This window comes from Lynx rufus, unplaced genomic scaffold, assembly GCF_022079265.1.
Source record: "Lynx rufus isolate CCGP_SWC_20201006 ecotype Redwood Valley unplaced genomic scaffold, mLynRuf1.p SCAF_8, whole genome shotgun sequence".
NCBI lineage: Eukaryota > Metazoa > Chordata > Mammalia > Carnivora > Felidae > Lynx > Lynx rufus.
The window spans coordinates 23,693,486-23,712,089 of NW_025814896.1; the positions used below are offsets into that span (position 1 = coordinate 23,693,486).

General features: G+C 49.1%; 1 protein-coding gene across 2 annotated transcripts; it reads right to left on the reverse strand.

The window, feature by feature from the left end:
- Positions 1-1,136: 1,136 nt before the first annotated feature.
- Positions 1,137-15,541, reverse strand: ERGIC3 (ERGIC and golgi 3). Of its 2 annotated transcripts, XM_047068637.1 has the most exons (13): positions 15,404-15,541; positions 15,195-15,265; positions 15,001-15,088; positions 14,671-14,790; positions 9,377-9,470; positions 8,138-8,303; positions 7,959-8,016; positions 3,472-3,503; positions 2,566-2,662; positions 2,424-2,488; positions 1,686-1,822; positions 1,550-1,605; positions 1,137-1,348 (listed from the first exon to the last, which is right to left on the reverse strand). In XM_047068637.1, exons 1-13 carry the CDS (start codon positions 15,489-15,491, stop codon positions 1,269-1,271), a joined length of 1,152 nt encoding a protein of 383 aa, XP_046924593.1. In that variant the 5' UTR covers positions 15,492-15,541; the 3' UTR covers positions 1,137-1,268. The 2 variants fall into 2 exon arrangements, with proteins under 2 accessions (XP_046924593.1, XP_046924594.1); XM_047068638.1 differs by lacking the exon at positions 15,195-15,265.
- Positions 15,542-18,604: the final 3,063 nt, after the last annotated feature.

Consider the following 18,604-nt stretch of genomic DNA (forward strand, 5'->3'; position numbering starts at 1 on the left):
GACTCAGCTCTGCTGTCCTCTGGAGCCAGCTCATTTGCACATAGGGTTCCCCCTGGGAGCTGCAGGATGGCAGCACCAGCCTTGTATCTCCCCATATTCACACCTAGAAGAAAGCTTTCCTAGTCCTGGGAGGTCAAACCTTCTCCCAAACACATATGCTGAGAAAGTAGGGAGGTTCCTAGAGGAAATTCAGGATACTATTAACAAGCAGGAATGGTTTCTGGCTGACCTAAAAAAACAAAACAAGGCTCACTACAGCCGGCAGTATCATCTGCAACTTATAAATGAGACATGTCCAAGGTCACACAGCTCGTGGGTGATCACATCAGAGCTGGGTCTCAGGTCTGCCTCTAGAGATTTTGCTATCATCACCCTAGTTGGCTTCCTGTCCTTTCTACTTGAACCCCTACTACTGTCTTACCTGGACACTCCCTGAGAAACAATCGGATGAACTGACCAGCTGTCAATGTCCCTGCTTCCCTGGGCTGCAGCATGGTGTGGTGTTGGGCCTGGTCCTCCACACTTATTAAGGGTTATACTGGGAAGCCCTGATGAGGTCCAGAGCTGGGGGTCTGAAGCCAGCCTTGCTCAAGAATGGCCACTGCTACCTTCCCTCCATTTTTCAGTTCTGCCTCCTCCTAGAAGACTGTGCAGGACGTGCCTGGACCCCTCTTAGTGCTAGGAGTCAGCAGGGGCTTGGCATAGAGCATGGTCAGTGAGGATGAGGGATCAGGTGATTGAACCCAGGGTGGCAGGGAGAAGCCCTAGCTTTAGCCATCACTGAAGAGGTGGCAAGCCCCAGCCTGCACCCACGGCCCTAGCACCACGGGGGTCAGACACTCATGAGCCTGTGGGCCATGGTGGCCCCAGGAAGCTCATACTGGAAAGGTCCATCTCAACCCTGGAGCTGAACCCAAAAGGCCCAAAGACCACAGCAGAGGAGGGACTGAGGATGGGGCATTGGGGTGGATATCAGTTTTGTTTGAATAAAGCCCAATTAGCCAGGGGATGTCCACATGGGGCTCCCAGAGGGCATCTGGCCCAATCTGTCAGTTCTGATTTTCTTCAGTTCATGGCTGTGCAAAGGGCTTGTTTCCAGGCCCTGGCCACACAAGAAGCACATGAAGACCAGCAAGTACTATCACAATCAATAGATTTATCAACCTGTGCTGAGACCGACGCTCTGAGGGGGTCGGAGGGGTGGGGAGAAGGCTGGGAAATGACCACAAGGCCAAAGAGAAAGGGAACAACGGAGGGGAAGGAGACAGCTACGTTGTTTTCCCAAGATCAATTTTCTTCTGGATGGCTCGAGCCGAGTGGTAGATGAGTGAATCGATGAGTCCAGCCACTGGGAACAGAGACAAGGGCTGACACGGACCTAGTTGGGCCCTTGGCTGAACCCCAGAGCCTTGTCACCTGACTGGCTAGGCCAGCAAGTCCCCTTCACCATGGAGGTGCTCCTCCTCCCCCCAACCCAAAATCCGCAGGGAGCCCAGGCTTTACATTCCCTGCCATGTCCCAACCCCAAACACGCCCTCAAGCTTCTAACCTGTGAACATGCCCCCAATGATAGCGCACACACCAGTCAGGAAGTGGGTGAAGGACCTGGTAGAGGGACAGGGCAGGGGATCAGCAGGTACCCCTGCTCGCTGCAGGCCCAGGCCCCTCCCTTTCCCCACCCTCACCTGTGCTTCTCCGTCAGCTTCACCATCATGGGCGAGAGCTCATAGAGCACAAAGACTCCGGGAAGTCCCTGGTCACCCATCAGCCCATTGGCAACCTTCTCGTGTCTGGTCACAGAGAACTGATTTGTCCTCAGCACCTGGGACAGGAAGGGAGTCTGGGCCAGGGCCGACTCTATAACCTGGCTCCCAATCCCCCTCAGCCCTACCCCTGCTCCCACCCCTTGTCCGTAGTGCCTTGACTGTGCAGAGGAGAAAACAAGGCCCCAGCTCGCTTATGAACACTGCAAGGCCCGGGGACCACCTAGGCACCCTCCCTTGGCCTCACCACCCCAGCTGCCCCTCAGTCACTAGCTCTTTATAGTTCACCATTCCCAACTACATCTGGTGGATTCTCTCAGTGGGAGTTTAGGGATGGGAAGGAACTCTCCAAGGCTGCATCATGAGCTCCTGGCAAGGCCGGGCTGGACTTCCTATCTGCCGAGATGTTGCTCCACTGGTGACAGCAGAAAGGGGAGGAGGGGACCCAGGAAGAGTTAGCCCCCAACCCAGGGGAGACCCCGGGGACAGTGAGCACCCGTGGAATGGATGGAGGCAGTTTGGACAAGTAGAAAGCGCAAGCGCTTTGAAGTCCGACAGTGTGGGCCCTGCACTCTCGCTGTGAAAGTAAATCACCCACCCTCTCTGAGCCTCTGCTTGTCACCAAGAGGGACCCTGATACCTGAGCTCCTGCCAACTTACCTCCCCGTCTACCTTCATGTACACTGTAGGTACCACCTTCACAAAGTACTGGAACATCATGGAGGCTGCAGGGAGAAGAGAACACTGGGCATGGGTGCTGGGTAGGGCTCTCCTAACTGGGGGCTACCTCCCAGGCTGGTACCTTGGGGTGCGGTGACGTTGGTGCGGTCTAGGGGGTTCACAATGCCTGGGTAGTCTTCCCCGAATGACAGGTGCCGGATGTAGTGGGTCATGTTGATCTGCAAGCAATACCAGCACCTGAGCCTCGAGCGCTCAAGGCCCCAACAGGCCTCACCCCATCAAAGGTTCCGCAGTACAGTGGCAGACAGGGATGCCTGGGCTTGGGGAATGGATGTGTGGTGAGGCAGGAGGGAGGGCAGGGTCCTGCCTGGGAGAATCTGATCAAGACAGGCAGAACCCCCATGCCCCACCAGGGAACAGAGTCTATGGCCTCTGGACCTCCACAGTCTGAGGTTCTGGCTGCATCCAAACATACGGCAAATAAAGACCGGGCATGGACCTGTTGTGGCAGGTGCCAGATGTGCCTGCAAGTCTTGAGCCAGGGAAGCCTAGGCTGGAGGGGCCCCAGATTTCCTAGCTCCGACTCCTGTCCTGATTCGGTCTTTATCAACCTCAGCTATTAGAGGGATCTTTAAAAACGTGTAAACTTGATTACATCATGACACTGGTTAAAGGGCCAACAGCCTCCAGGAAGCTCTCAGGAGGAAGACCAGACTGCAGCTCTGCCTGAGTCCTATGTGTTCCGGTCCCCACCAACCTCTCCAGCCACACCAGCCCCTACAGTTGCTGAGAAGTGCCCCGCTCCCTCCTGACTTGGCTGGAGGCTCCCTCTGCCCAGGATGCTCCTGTCCAACCCCATCCCCTATCTCCAGCCTGTGCAGATCTCAGTTCTTGACCCTCAGACTGATTCCCTGGCCGAATATGGTGTATTTTTATCTGCTCCCCCATCCCAGGACATCCCTGTGGAGAAATGAAGGCAGCATCCATCTCCCACCCTCATCTGCCCTGCATGGTCTCTGGTACTTACATTGTCCAGGCCAAAGCTCTGCAAGTCATGGACTAGGAGAGAAGGGAGAAGGTGTCACCAGGTGGAGTAGGACTGGCCTCCTGGCTCCCTCAGCATCCTTGCTCAGGCCTCCTCACCCCTCCTTCTGGAGTGCGACTGCCCGGCTCCTCTTTGACCCTTCATTCCCCTCAGCCTGGCTCTGCTGGAGCCTGTGTGCAAGTACACACCCTCCTGGGCCTTAAGAACAGACCCCATTTCTTCCCTGACATATACAGGGAGCCCTTTACAGGCATCACACCAGGTTTTCATTCCCACCAAGTCCCTGCTTGCACCTCAGGAAACAAACCCCACTGACTCTATCTCCCACTATATAGAGCTGATGGACAACTGCTGAACCCCAAGGTGAGGCGAGACCAGAGAATGCCATCCAAGCACTTTCCCTGCCCCCCTGCCCCTACCCCCCTACAGCCCCCAAAGGAAATGCCATGGGTAGTCTATACCATCTATTCCAGAACAAGTACTTCCTGCCCTCTGGCCCTGATCCCTCCTGCTTCAAGAAACCCTACCTGAAAAATAAGACCCCTATTCCAGGCCCATCCAAACCTCCCCCCTTCCTGGGAGGGTAGCCTGCCCCAGAAGTGGGGGCTTGGCCTCCCTGGGGGGCAGGGCCACTTACTCTCCACAGCATGTACTGCAGCATGGGGGAGGGAAGGAGAGAGAAGGGAGGAAGAGAAAAAAGATTGAGAGCTTCACAATGAGAACCATGGAGCAAAATAACATGGTAGAAAGGAAGACTGGAATATTCCTGCCTTGGCAGTAGGGTCTGGACCTAGCTAACAAGTCTCCTCCTGCACTAGTCTCCAGGGTAACTCCTTCCCAGCCAGGGAAAAATAGGAGGGGTCTTGGGGCAGAAGTATGGTGGCCTAGGAAGAACAAAAGACCTAGAGCCCAATAAGCCACTTTCCTAGCTGTGTGACCTTGGGCAAGTCACTTGCCCTCTCTGGACCTCAGTGATCTTTACAAAGGGCTGTCCTGAGGACCAGGTAGGATCTAAGATGGAAAAGCACTAAGTGAACTTTATAATCTTCCCCCCTCCCCCACCCTAAGCAACAAGGGTGTCAGAAACTAGCTTCCTGACCTTCAATTCGGTCAGATCTCTGGCCTCAGGCAATTGTAGCTTTGTGTTTTAAATATCCTCCCAGGATATGGAATACCCTTTGCCCTGGGTTCCCTGACTCTAAGGCAGCCTAGGTGGAGAAGAGAGGCTGCTGCCTGCCAGACCGCCTCCTACTGAATGCCTCCAGACCCTGTGCCAACAGCTCGACACTGGTGGTCTTCCCACCATCCCAGTGAGACCACCTTTCCCCCAACCCCCTCCAGAATAGAGACATGGCTCCAGACCCACCTCCTGCCCCTCCCCAACACTCAGCCACCCCGCCCCCCCCCCCCCTTCAAGACCAGCAGGGCTATCTCCAGCAGGCCCTTTACTCCTGCTTCCCTTAGTGACGAGGCATCTCAGGACCGCCAACTCATCTCTCATCCCCTGGACTCCTGTCACACCGTGGCTCTGTACATCCCCCAATATGACCCCGACTCCCATCCCTCCCAGGGGGCTCCATCACTCATCAGCGAAACCCCTACATCTTCAACCTCTACACATTCCACTCACCTTCTTGATCCAACCGCAGCCTGGCTCTCCCTCGAAGGCACCCTGTAGCCCTCTTAGTGGCGACAGTTTCTTCCCCACATTTATCCTCCTTTGTGGCATGAGGTGAGGCCCTCCTTGCTCCTTAATGCCACTTCCAGGTCACTGACCCTCGAGCTGCCCTAAAATTCCCAGCTTTGCAGCTCGTGGCAAACTATCCCAACTATCCCTACTTATTTTAATCACTATCAGATCCACCCAGAACAGCAGGTCAGCCATTCCATGCCTCTTCTCAGTGGTTCTAGCCTCTGGCCACAACTCACTCCTCACAACCCTGTCACACTGCCTTATGGTGTCCCCATCACCCAGCTGCCATCCTACCTGTCCAGACGTAGTCTGCCTTTCCTCCTGTTGCCGAATTTGGGCTTTATTCTACACTTCTGAGGTACTCGATTCTGTCTTTTTCCTTCTCAAGGACTTCACTCTGACAACTGTCCCTCCCACCCATGGAGCATGACTTTTGCTAACTATTCAGCAGACTATTTCCCACAGCATGTTAACCTACGTCACATGTCGCACCTCTGGCAAAACCACGCCATTGAGCCCACATTTCCCTCCAGCATCAGCACACTCTCCTCCCTTTACAGCAAACTCTACAAAAGAGCTGTCCTTACTCACCGGCTCAACTCCTCTCCCATTCTCTCCAGAGCCCACGCAATGGGTGCTCCCTATCACTCCACAAAAACTACTGTCAAGGTCACAATGACTACCACCATGTCATACACCCAATGGGCAACTCGTACTTGATGTCCGGAAGCATCTGATACGGTTTTGGAAACATCTCCATCCCCAGGCTTTCAGGACACCACCTCCTAGCGGGCATTCTCCTCTCACAAGTGTTTCTTACTGGTCTTCTTGCCGTGTCTTCCCCCGCTCCCACCCCCCACCCCCCGTATACCCCACCTCTCCACGTTCCCCCCCACCCCCCGTTCTCCCCCTGCCCGCACTCTGATAGTGGAGGTGCCATGCTCAGTCCTTTGAGTCCTCCTCTCCACCTACCCTCACCTGCAGGGGGCCCTCACCCAGTTCCATGGTTTTACATGCCTGAGGACTCCCACATCTGTATCTCTGTGCCAGACCTCTCCCCTGACCTCCACATTGAACAGCCAACTGCTTACTTGCATCTGGGTGGTCTAAAAGGATGCCCAAATCCCACTGCTCTGAACCCGTACAAAGCTGAATTTCACTTTACTCGCCCAGCCATCTAAACTTGTTCCTCTGAATTTTCCCCTCCCCCGAAATGGCAACTTCATCCTCACTACTCAGGCACAAAACTTCAGAGTTATCCTTGACTGCTCCCCTTCCCTCACCCTTCACACCCATCAGCCACTCCTCTTGGCATTACCCTCAAACGTAAGTAATTACTGCTTGGCCCTCCACTACCAGCCTGGCCTGGCCCCCATCATCCTGTGCCGGGATGGACCATGGCAATGGCCTCCCATTGGCCTCTCTGGTTCTGTCCTGCCCCTCTTCCCCATATTATCCACACAGCAGAGTGCCGCCTACTTCTGAAAGTCAAGTCACATCATGAAGCATCTCCTCAGATCCCTTGGATGGCCTTGTATCTCATGGAGAGTAAGAGCCCTTGTCCCTGTGGTGTCCTTCCACGCCCTGCCTGCCATGGCCCTGTTACCTGGTTCACCTTATCACTAACCACACCAGCCTGCTCCAGCCCCCAGCTTTCTTACTGCACCTTGAACTTGCCAAGCACACTCTCTCCTCAGAGATTTGCATTTGCTCTTCTCTCTACTTCAAATCCTTCGCCCAGACATCCTTATGGCCAGCTCCTTCACTTTCTTCAGGTCTTTACTCAAATGCCACCCCGTTAGCGTCTCTCTGCCCCCAATACACAGCAGCGCACATACACCATCTCACCAGAGCCCCTCGCCTCTGTCATCTTTGTCCTGCCTTTCTTTGCTTCATGGTACTTAATAGCATCTGATAGTCCATATATTTTACAACTTGTTCATGGTGTTTCTTTACTATATAATGTTCTGAGGACAGGGACTTTGCTTTGTTTGTTGCTTTATTGTTAGCACCCAGGCTACAATGGGGCACACGGTAGGTGACTACTAAGTATCTAGTGAATGTACGGGTGAATAAATGAATGAAAATAAATCCCATTTATTCATCCCTGTGAACAACCCTGTGAGGGTGGTATCAGTATCTTCAGCCCCATTTTACAGGAGGAAAAACTGAGTAGGGCTCAGTATTTCCCAAATCTGATATAACTCAGGAGTGGCAGAACCAGTGTTCCAACCCAGGTCTGCTGATCCCAAAGCCTCACACATGGGTCATCCGATATTGGGGTCTACATTTTGAACAAGTGCCTACCACAAGCTGGGCTCTGTGCTGCAGTCTTTTTTTTGTTTTTAAGTTTATTTATTTTGGGGGGGGGGAGGGGCAGAGAGTGAGGGGGAGAGAGAGAATCCCAAACCTATGAACTGAGAGATCATGACCTGAGCTGAAGTCAGATGCTTAAGTGACTGAGCCACCCAGGAGCCCCATGTGCTGCAATCTTTAACCTGCACAAACACCCTAGGAAATAAGTACTATCGTCTCCATTTTATACAGTAGGAAACAAGCTCAAAAAGGTTAAGGAAGTTCCTCAAAGTTCCACACAGCCGTTAGTGTGAGACTGATGTCTGAACCCAGGCAGTCTTGCTCCTCAGCCTGTGCTCTTAACTGTGTGCCAAACTGCTGCCCGAGATGAGGGTCTCTTCTGGGCCAAAGACACAGAACATCAGGCAAGTGCAGGGGTATCCAGGGTCTAAAATTCCCCAGTGGAGGTGGTGTCACTCACCGTGCACATGGGACTGCTGGAAGCTTTTCCCAGGAGCAAAGTGGAAGTTTCCAGCCACCTGTAGGGGATATTCCCTCTCATTCTCCAGCCATTTTCCCCCTTCTCTTGGTCTCCTGAGGGCCCCAGTGGGGCCAACCCGAAGCTCGGCTGGCCCTTTCCCGCCTGAGTCCCTCCTGTACCTTGTTGACCTCTAAGAAGCCATACACCTGGCAGCCTTCATTCTTCTGCTCCTGCATCTTCTGGCTGAAGCCTTCTCGCCGGCACTGCTCGATAGTGTCTGGGTTCTTGAAGGCCCAGCCCCGACGGCGATAAGCCTCCCGCACATCCTCACAGGTGTTACAGCACCTGCAGGAGAGGGGGTGCAGGGTGAGTGTCAAAGAAGCACGAAAACAGAGCTGATACCTTGGGAAATAAAGCAGTTCTGTCCACTAACAAAGCCTCTGCCAGCCTCATCCTTTGACCACCGATGTTCTCAAAGTATGTTTCCTCAGAGGCATCAGGACTGTTAAAAATGTATATTCCCATTCTGTTTGGGGTGATGAAAAGTTTTACAACAGAGTGGTGCTGGTTGCACAACACTATGAATGTAGTTAATACCCCTGAATTGTACACGTGAATGTGGTAAATTTTATAAGTCATATATTTTACAATACAAAAAATTTTAAATACATATTCCCAGCCCCTACCCTAGACCCTCTGAATCAGCTTCTCAGGGGCCAGGGCCTGAGGAATATAACAGCAGTTGCCACATATCAAGGGCCTAATTACCTGGGTTGGGCCTTCAACCTCAGTGCTTTACATACAGTATACATTTAATCTTCATGTGACTATTATGGGAAAGGTTATCATCACCCCCCCTTCACAAGAGAGGTTACGTGGCTTTGCCCAAGGATGCAAGGGTGGAACCCAGGCAGTTGGATTCTGAGACCACTTCTTTTTTTTTTTTTTTTTTTTAATTTTTTTTTTCAACGTTTTTATTTATTTTTGAGACAGAGAGAGACAGAGCATGAACGGGGGAGGGGCAGAGAGAGAGGGAGACACAGAATCGGAAACAGGCTCCAGACTCTGAGCCGTCAGCCCAGAGCCCGACGCGGGGCTCGAACTCACGGACCGCGAGATCGTGACCCGGCTGAAGTCGGACGCTTAACCGACTGCGCCACCCAGGCGCCCCCTGAGACCACTTCTGAACCAGAGCAGGGGCCGCTTCAGCCTCGTGCGCAGCTGTGGCCCAGGCAGGGCCTGGCCACAGAGCCTCAGTCACTTGCACCAGGATGAGTGACTGAGGCACCCACCCCATCTCCGCTAAATTCTTGGTCCGACTTCCTCCACCTGTGGGAGTCTGACACAGGCTGAGGATGGCCGGCACACAGCACCTGGTGGGAGCTCCCACAACCCTGGGTCCCCGGGGTCCAGCTCACTTGATGTCTTCAGTCTCGGCACCATAGCAGCTCTCACAGCGATCAGGGTCCAGGGAGTCAGGGTCAAACACCTTTACCTCGACTTTCCCAAGCTCTACGGGAAGGGCAGAGGCAGGGGCATCAGCTGGGAGCAGACATCATGAAATCTCCACCCCTGACCCCTGCACAGGCCCTCTGACTTGTGGCTTAGGAATAATAAAAATTATACTAATAGCTAATATTTATATGGCACATACTATGTGCCAGGCACTAAACACTTCCACACGTATTTCTTTAAATAAAAGTAACAGTAATAAAATAACAGCAAATACTAAATGTTAGCTGAGTACAGGTCGCCATACACAGAATGTCTCTTGTCACCCCCACAAGGACTTCATGAAGGTGGGGGTTATTATCCCCATTGTACCTGCAAAGGCGCTGAGGCTCAGAGACGAGGAGTGACTTTGCCCAACGCAACACAGTAAGTGGTAGACTTCAGCCCCAGTTCCCAAGCCTTTAACCACTTCACCGTGGTGCTTCTCCTCAGGCCTCTCTCCCTGCACCTGACTCCCTGCCTCATCATAACTGGTGATTTCAATAGTTAATACCTTGACCTCCTATCTTCCAACAATCTTTTTATTTTGTCATCTCATCTCAGCCTGATCCCACTTCATTTCCACACACATACCTACACCTTGTTATGACCAATTACCGCAAACCTTCCAAAATTCAATTTCAAGTATCCCAATCTTCAACTACTTATCCTTATTTTCCCAGTTCACTACCTCTGGTACCCAGAATCCACCAATTTTTTGACACCACTAACACCATGACCCCTTCATGCCCTCACTTCCCTCCTTATCTAAATTCCATGGTCCAAATGGGGAATGGACAGTGTCTTTAATAAACGCTGCTGGGAAAACTGCATATTCACATGCCAAAAATGAAACTAGACCCCTATCTTACACAACTCACAAAAATCAACTTGAAATAAAGACTTAAATGTAAGACTTCATACTGTAAAACTCCTCAAAGAAAATAGGTAAAGAACTCCCTGATACTGGTCTTGGCAATAATTTTTTGGTTATGATACCAAAAGTACAGATAACAGCAGCAAAAATAAACACATGGGATTACATCAAAATAAAAATCTGCACAGAAGAAACAATTAACAGAATGGAATAAAATAAAATATTCACAAAAGATATATCTGATAAGGTATTAATATCCAAAATATATAAGGAACTCATACAACTCAACAGCAAAACAAACATACAATACAATTAAAAATGGGCAAAGAACCTGAATAGACATTATTTCAAAAGAAAACATACAAATGGCCAATAGATACATGGAAAAGAGCTCATCATCATTAATCATCAGGGAAGGCAGAATAAAACCATAAGATACACCTCACACCTGTTTGAATCCAAAAAATAAAAAATAAATGAAAACAAGAAAAACCAGTATTGGCGAAGATGTGGAGAAAAGGGAACACTTGTGCACTGTTGGCGGGTTTGTAAATTGGTACAACTATTATGGAAAACAGTATGGAAGTTCCTTGAAAAATTAAAAAGAGAACTACCATATGTTTTAGCAATCCCACTTCTGGGTATATCCAAAAAAAAAAAAAAAAAAAGGAAAGAAAAGAAAAGAAAAAAGAATAACTCGGGGCGCCTGGGTGGCGCAGTCGGTTAAGCGTCCGACTTCAGCCAGGTCACGATCTCATGGTCCGTGAGTTCGAGCCCCGCGTCGGGCTCTGGGCTGATGGCTCAGAGCCTGGAGCCTGTTTCCGATTCTGTGTCTCCCTCTCTCTCTGCCCCTCCCCCGTTCATGCTCTGTCTCTCTCTGTCCCAAAAATAAATAAAAATGTTGAAAAAAAAAAATTAAAAAAAAAAAGAAAAAAGAATAACTTGAAGAGTTATCTGCAGTCCCATGTTCATTGCAGCATTATTTACAACAGCCAAGACATGGAAACAATCTAAGTGTCTGTTAACAGAGGAATGGATAAAGAAAATGTGGTAAATACATATAATGGAGTATTATTCAGCCATTAAAAGGGAATTCTATTATTTGCAACAACATGGATAAACCTTGAGGACATTACACTAAGTAAAGTAAGTCAGATAAAGAAAGACAACTTCATGATCTCACAAGTGCAATCTAAAAAAGCCTAACTATAGAAACAGAGTAGAATGGTGGTTGCCAGCAGCTGGGGTGGAAGAAATGGGGAAATGTTGGCCAAAGGGTACAAACTTCTAGTTAGAAGATGAATAAATTCTGGGATCTAATGTACAGAATGGTGACTACAGTTAACAATACTATATTGTATACTTGAAATCTGCTAAGAGAGTAGATCTTAAATGTTCTCACCACACACACACACACACACACACACACACACACACACACACACAATGTAACTATGTGAAGTGATGGATAATTAGCTAACCATATTGTGTTAATTGTCTCATATATGTAATCAAATCATCACACTGTACACCCTAATTTTACACAATATTTCAATTATATCTTGACAAAGGTGGGAAATAAATGCCATGGTCCACTGTTGTAATTATGGTCTTGCACATAGCCAGAATCCATCTGTTCCTCTCTCTCTTTGTTGTACCAGCCTCGTAAAACCCAAACCCTAGTTAAATTCAACTCTCTGTGCCTACTTCTTGCCTGTGCCTCCTTTAAGACTGCCTGACAGGGGCACCTGGGTGGCTCAGTCAGTTAAGTGTCTGACTTTGGCTCAGGTCATGATCTCACGGTTCATGAGTTTGACCCCATGTCTGGCTCGTTCTGACAGCTCAGAGCCTGAAGCCTGCTTTGGATTCTGTGTCTTCCTCTCTCTCTGCCCCTCCCTTGCTTGTGCTCTCTCTCTCAAAAATAAATAAACATTAAAAAAAAAAAAATAGGCTGCCTGGCAATCCTGCCCCATTTCACTAATCAGCTCACTTTCCATTATCTGAGATGACTAAATTTATTTCTGCCTCTCATCTTTGGCTTCCATAATTCCTTTCCCTTTCTTCACTCTTAGCTAATGACCTTGCTTTCGATTTCCACGAAAAACAGAGAAGCAACAGAATCCACTTAATCTCACCACCAAATCCACCATGTCACCTGCATTCTCCGCCAGCCTCCTCTACTTCTCTGCTTTCTCTTCTGGCAAAACTCCTGAAAGGGTTGTTTTTAGTCAATGTCTCTATTTCCTTTTCTGTCCTTTGGTCAGATTTTCATCCTCAACACTATCGAAACTATTCTTTTTAAAACCTCCAGTGGCCTCCATGTTGCCAATTGCAATGGTCAGCTCTTACATTTTACTGGACTCTCAGGGGCTTTTGACAGTTGTTCACTCTCCTTAAAACTCTTCTTCCACTTGGCTTTTGCAACATCTTTGGTTCTCTTCTACTTTAATGGCTTAATCTTCCTTCCTAGATCCTCATTTCCTGACTTCTAAATATTGGCGGGGCTCAGGGTACAGTCCCTAGACCTCTCCTCTACCTATATTTACTCCCTAGGTTTTCTCCTCTAGTCCAATAGCTTTGAATGCCATCTCTATGCTGTTAACTACATTTGTTTCTCCATCCCTTCTCTAACATCTATATTGGTATATCTAACTTGGCATAAAACTAGGGTATAAAATGGACATTCCAGGTGGTGCCTGGGTGGCTCAGTCAGTTGAGCGTCAGACTTTTGATTTTGGCTCAGGTCATGAGATCCCAGGTCATGGCCTCTGTGCTCAGTGTGGAGCCTGCTTAAGATTTTCTCTCTCCCTCTGCTCTCCCCCACTCATGCTCTCTCTCTCAAATTAAAAAAAAAAAAAAAAAAAAAAAAGGATTTCCCAAATTTAACATGACTCAAACCTGAAATCTACCCCCAAATCCTCATCCTTTCCTGGGGAACCAGTCCCCAAGAAGTCTCCAACAATCATCACCTCCTGGTATTCACATCTTTATGTAGCCTCCACCTACCACAGTGAATAAGGCTGATCTGGGTAGCCACTTGCATATTGCAGAAATGATGGTGTGTAACTTCTGAGGTTTGATTACAAAAGAAGTTGTGATGATTTCCACCTTGTGTTCTCCCAGATCACATGCACAGGGAGAAGCCAGATGCCATGCTATGAGGATATTCACTGAGAGGCCTATGTGCTGAAAGCCCTGAGGCATCTTGCCAACAGCCATACATGTGAGCCCTCTTAGAAGCAGATCCTCCACCCCCAGTCAAGCCTTCAGATGACTGCAGCCCCAGCCAACAGCTTGACTGCAATCTCCTAAGAGACTGTAAGCCAACCACACCACTCTTGAATTCCTAACCCATAGCAACTGATAAAAACAAATGTTTTTGCTCTAAGCCACTAATTTTGGGGGTAATTTGTTACATAATAGCAGATATAGAATATTCCCCCACCTCTCTCACACACCCACACAAAATCCTCCTCCTCCTCCCTGGTCATCCCTATTTCAAGTCATTCATTTGCTCAGGCCACAAACCTTGGAATGAACCTTGACTCTGCTGTCTTATACCCTACATCCAATCCTACAGCAAATTCTCTGGTTTTACTAGTGTTCAACATATATCTGTTGAATGAACAACTGATAAAACTCACAACACAGCCATCCCTAAGGTGTGAGAAATCACAGCTTTGAGGAGGGTTTTGTTATGGTGGGAAACTGAGTTAATGTAGGCACTGGGAGGCTGACTAGAGACAGGAAAGGAAGCTAGGGTGAACAGCTACTTTGTGCCAGGCATCATACACATGATTTCATTTGATCCTATAATTCCATGTGGTGGGTACTACTGTATATCACCACTTTATAGCTGAGGTCACAGACTGCAAGAGACAAAGTTACATCTAAATTTAGGCAATCTAAGTCAAGAACGTAAACTCTTAACCGTAAGCCACCCTGCATTCCAAAGGGGAAGAGCATTAAGGGCTGAATTCAGCTAACGGGATGGGGAAGCAAACACCTAGAGAAGCTTGGATCCATCTAGAGGAGTTCTGCCACAACGAGAGCACATAAGACCCATCCTCAAACTTCTGTTACTCAACAGTGATAGGCAGAGATGGGAGACCTCTGAGAGTGATAGCCAGGTAGAGTACTCTACTCAATGTACAGAGGCTAGAAGCCTGGATTTCAGTCCACTCTGATCCTTAATAGCTGGGGGACCCTAAGCAAGCCACTTGACTTCTCTGGGTCTTAGTTGCTTCATCTGTCACTTGGCCAACCACATCCCACTTGTCAGAAGGAAGGGGTTGGGCATGTCCAGCTCAGGGATCTGAGATCTGGCCTCCTCCTCACAGTTACCATGACGCTCTGCCTCTGAGCTCACGGGGATGCCATCCTTATCCAGCCGTTGCTTGAACAGGTTGTGTTCCACATCCAGCTGCTGCTCCCCAGCCACATCCATGGCATCAATGCTCAGATCTGGAAGCAGGAAGTCAGGGTAAGGTACTTGGATCCTAGGAGCAAAGGAATCTGGGTTTTGGAGGGAAAGGGGATGCTGGGACTATCTTGGGGCTGCAGCGGTTAGGGAAAGAAGGTTGTCCTGGGGTCCCGTCCAGAATCTAAGGCTGGAGATGTGAATCTGGAAGCCCACCTCAGAACTTGTAACTCCCACGCCTGGTGGGTACTCACAGGCACAAGGCATGTGCGGAAAAAATACGTCGATGTTGATCTTCAGTTTGTCTCCCCGTGACTTGTCCACGTAGAGTTCAGGATGCACCTGGAGCAGCACTACCTCAGTAAGATTCGACCCCCTGCCTCTCCTTCCCACTCCCATCCCTAGAATACAGAGCCCCGCCCACGTAGTAGCCCCCCCCCCCCCTTACCTCAGTGGTGAGGTAATACTGAAGCTCGGACAGAAACAGTAGCAGCATGAGAAGGCCACTGACAATGGTCACTGCGGGGAAGGGAGCGAGGGTCAGAATGGCCTCTGCTCCACTCTCTCAAGCCCCCCCATAGGCCAGGCAGGGTCCAGGCGCCCGGCCAAGCTCTTCGACACCCCTGTCCCCGCAACCCCGGCCCCGCTGCGGCCTACCCGTGGCGCCCCCGCAGGTCTTGACCCGGAAGTCCTCCAGAGTCTTGGGGTAGGCATCGAACTGCTTGAGCTTCCCTAGCGCCTCCATGGGGACCAGCCGGAAAGGGGACGCCAGCCGGCCCGCCCCTGCAGCCTCCTGCTTCCGGCCCGGAGCTTGAGCCACGCCCCCCTCTCTTTCCGCACGCAGGCGCAGCAACGCGCACGCTTGGCCCCACCCATCGCCGGTGTTCTCACTCAGGTCCCACCCTCCCCTCCAGCGGTCGGGTGCTGAGGGCTGCGGAGTTTAAACGCAGTTGTCGGGGTTGGGAGCCACTCCCACCCTGTGGGCGGTCTTCCGTGGACCAGGTACCTGGAGGCGTGGTTGCCCCGCAGAAACAGTAAGAGCCCCATTTGCTTAGGTTGACCGAAGAACTGCGCCAAGAACCTCACATGAGATTCTTGGAACAACTTGGAACCTCCTAGAACAGTGACTTTCAAACCGTCCCCAACCAGCAACCTCATCACCTGGGCACTGGTTAAAAATGCGTGTTATGGGGCCCCACCACAGACTTGCTGAATGAGAAACTAGGAGTGGCTCCCAGGTGATTTCCTGCAGTTAAGTTTGAGAATCACCGCTACAGAAAGTAGGTGTGGAGGCGCCTGGGTGGCTCAGTTGGTTAACCCTCTTGATTTTTGGCTCAGGTCATGGTCTCACAGTTTAGATCCAGCCTCGCGTGGGATTCTCTCTCTCCTCTCTCTCTGCTCCTCTCCTGTTCTCTCTCTCTCTCTCTCTCAAAAAAAAAAAAAAAAGAGAGAAAGGAAGGAAGAAAAAAAGGGAGGGAGGGAGAAGAGGGAGAGAGAAAAAGAGAAAAGAAAAAAAAAAGTGTGATGTTTATATCCATTTTCTGAAAGAGAAACTGCCCTGGAGAAGGTGAGTAATTTGCCCTATATCACAGCCCATTCTTTTGGACCTCGAAGTACCCTGGGAGCCAGGACCTATTGGGTTGATTTTACTCAAACAGCCTCTCCGTGCTTCTGAACATGGCGCATGAAGGTGCTTGGCTCAGGTCATTTTAGTGATGTAATAAGACCAGAACTTTGATAAAAGGTGGCACAGGAGACTGTGGTAGTCTGTAGGAGAAACTGACTGACGCACTGGGTTAGGGAAGGCTTCCAGGAAGAGGAGAAGGGACACCAGAGCTGGTTGCTTTTTGGCAGCCTGACTCAGGAGAAGCTGAGCAATGTCAGAGTCCCCCTTCTGCCCTCAGGCTGCAGTTTTCTAGGGAAGGGGGGAAAGAACGAACTAGCTCATGGGAACTGGAAACTGACAGTATGCCAACCGCTCTAATCTATTTTACCCTCAGAACAACCCTGGGAGGTAGGCACTGTTTCAAACCCCATTTATAGATGAGGAAGCCAAGAAGTGAGTTGACTTTGTTTAAGGTTAACAGGACAGCTGGGGTTCAAGGCCTGTTTTTTCTGGCTCCAGAGTCTGGGTCCTTTCCACACATTAGTTACCACCACCAAGTGCGAGTGGCATCTATTCTTGGATGAATGACCAAGGATGTTAGCAGAAATTGTCCTTTACTCTCTGGCTTGTGCCCATTTGGTGCTCTTCCACGTTTAACTTCCTAACCCTCTCTCCTCAGTGAGGCTCCAGGCTTAATGACCCTCATTCACTTCTTCAACACATATTTATTGAGCTCTTCCTATTTCCCAGATCTCCCCTGGGTTATGGAAATACCATGGTAAATAAGATAGGGCTCATGTCTCCCTCAAGAAACTTTCAGTATGGGGTAGAAAGAGGCAGACAAAAAAATGTGTATACACACCACTTAGAAATGATTAAGATGGTAAATTTTGTTATGTGTATTTTACCACATAAACAATTGGAAAAAAGTAAATAATAATTAAAGAGCATAATGTGCCTTGTACTCTGAAGCAAATAAACAGGGCACTGTAACGGGACAACAGGGGTGGGGGACCTTCTGTTTTAGGAATTCCAGAATTAGATGGTCCTTCCCTTTTTGGAATTCTTTTAGGTGGCCAAGGAGACCAAGACACTGACTAGTTAGAGACTTCACTCTTCATAATGTCAGGCTTTATACTGATGCTTCAACCTTCTCCGTCAAGTGGGATCCTTCAACCTTTGGAGCAAGTGGGGCCTATACTGGACTCATTCACTGCACATGGGGCTGCACTGGTCCCCTGCAGCTACAGCCTACAAGCCCAACCAGAGAAGAGGAAGTTTTCAGGCCCTTTCGTTAGTTCCTTCTGCCCTGTCACAGTCTTCTTTTACCTTATATCCACACTGATAAACTTTCCCTAATTGTTAAAGAAATAAATATATTTGCAGATGTTACATGTTCTTCTTTCCCAGTGCAGATGGATCAATTTTCTCTTGGGAGAAATACGGGGACCTTGGTGTATCTGGATTGAAAATAATAATCACAGTGTAGAAATCCCACTACTTACCCTGAGAAGGAAGAATCATAATATAGCTGTGTCAGTGGGTCTCAGAGTCCAATTAGTAGAGGTTCTTATAGACTTTAATAATACTGAGGTCAGGGAATGAACCCTAAGATGAATGCCATTTAAAATGAGACTTGAAAGGGAAGAAACCAGACAGGTGAAGTACTGAGTGGGAGGGAGCAATGCGTTCCAGGAAGAGGAATTGCAAGTGCAAAGGTCCTGGGGTGAGATAGAACTTGGAAAGTTCTAGAAAAAAGAAAAAGCCAGAATGGCTGAAAACTGTGAGATGAGTGAGAATTTTGGATTTTATTCTGTATGGATTTTATTCTGATACCATTTTAAGGATTTAAGCAGGAAATTAATTTAAGATCATGTCAGTTGCTAGCTGAAGAATGGGTGAGGGATGGATAGAACAGAAGCAGATATACCAGTTAGGATGCTATTGCAGGTTGTAGGAGGAAAACACAAGCTTTTCTTTAGAAAACAAAAATATAATTAGAAAATGATCTTCCATTTTAATAAAGGAATTGGGTTTTTTTTTTTTTCCTGTAAAATAGTTTTCTGGCTAGATCGATCTATTTTTTTTAAATTTTTTTTTAATGTTTATTTATTTTGGGGACAGAGAGAGACAGAGCATGAATGGGGGAGGGGCAGAGAGAGAGGGAGACACAGAATCGGAAGCAGGCTCCAGGCTCTGAGCCATCAGCCCAGAGCCTGACGCGGGGCCCAAACTCATGGACCGCGAGATTG

Coding starts and splice junctions, on each gene's coding strand:
- ERGIC3 (XM_047068637.1), bottom strand. CDS start 15,491: ATGGAGGCGCTAGGGAAGCTCAAGCAGTTCGATGCCTACCCCAAGACT. Junction 8,304..9,376: donor GCCGAGACTGAAGACATCAA/GTGAGCTGGACC, acceptor CCTCTCCTGCAG/GTGCTGTAACACCTGTGAGG. Junction 1,349..1,549: donor CATTGGGGGCATGTTCACAG/GTTAGAAGCTTG, acceptor CTCTGTTCCCAG/TGGCTGGACTCATCGATTCA.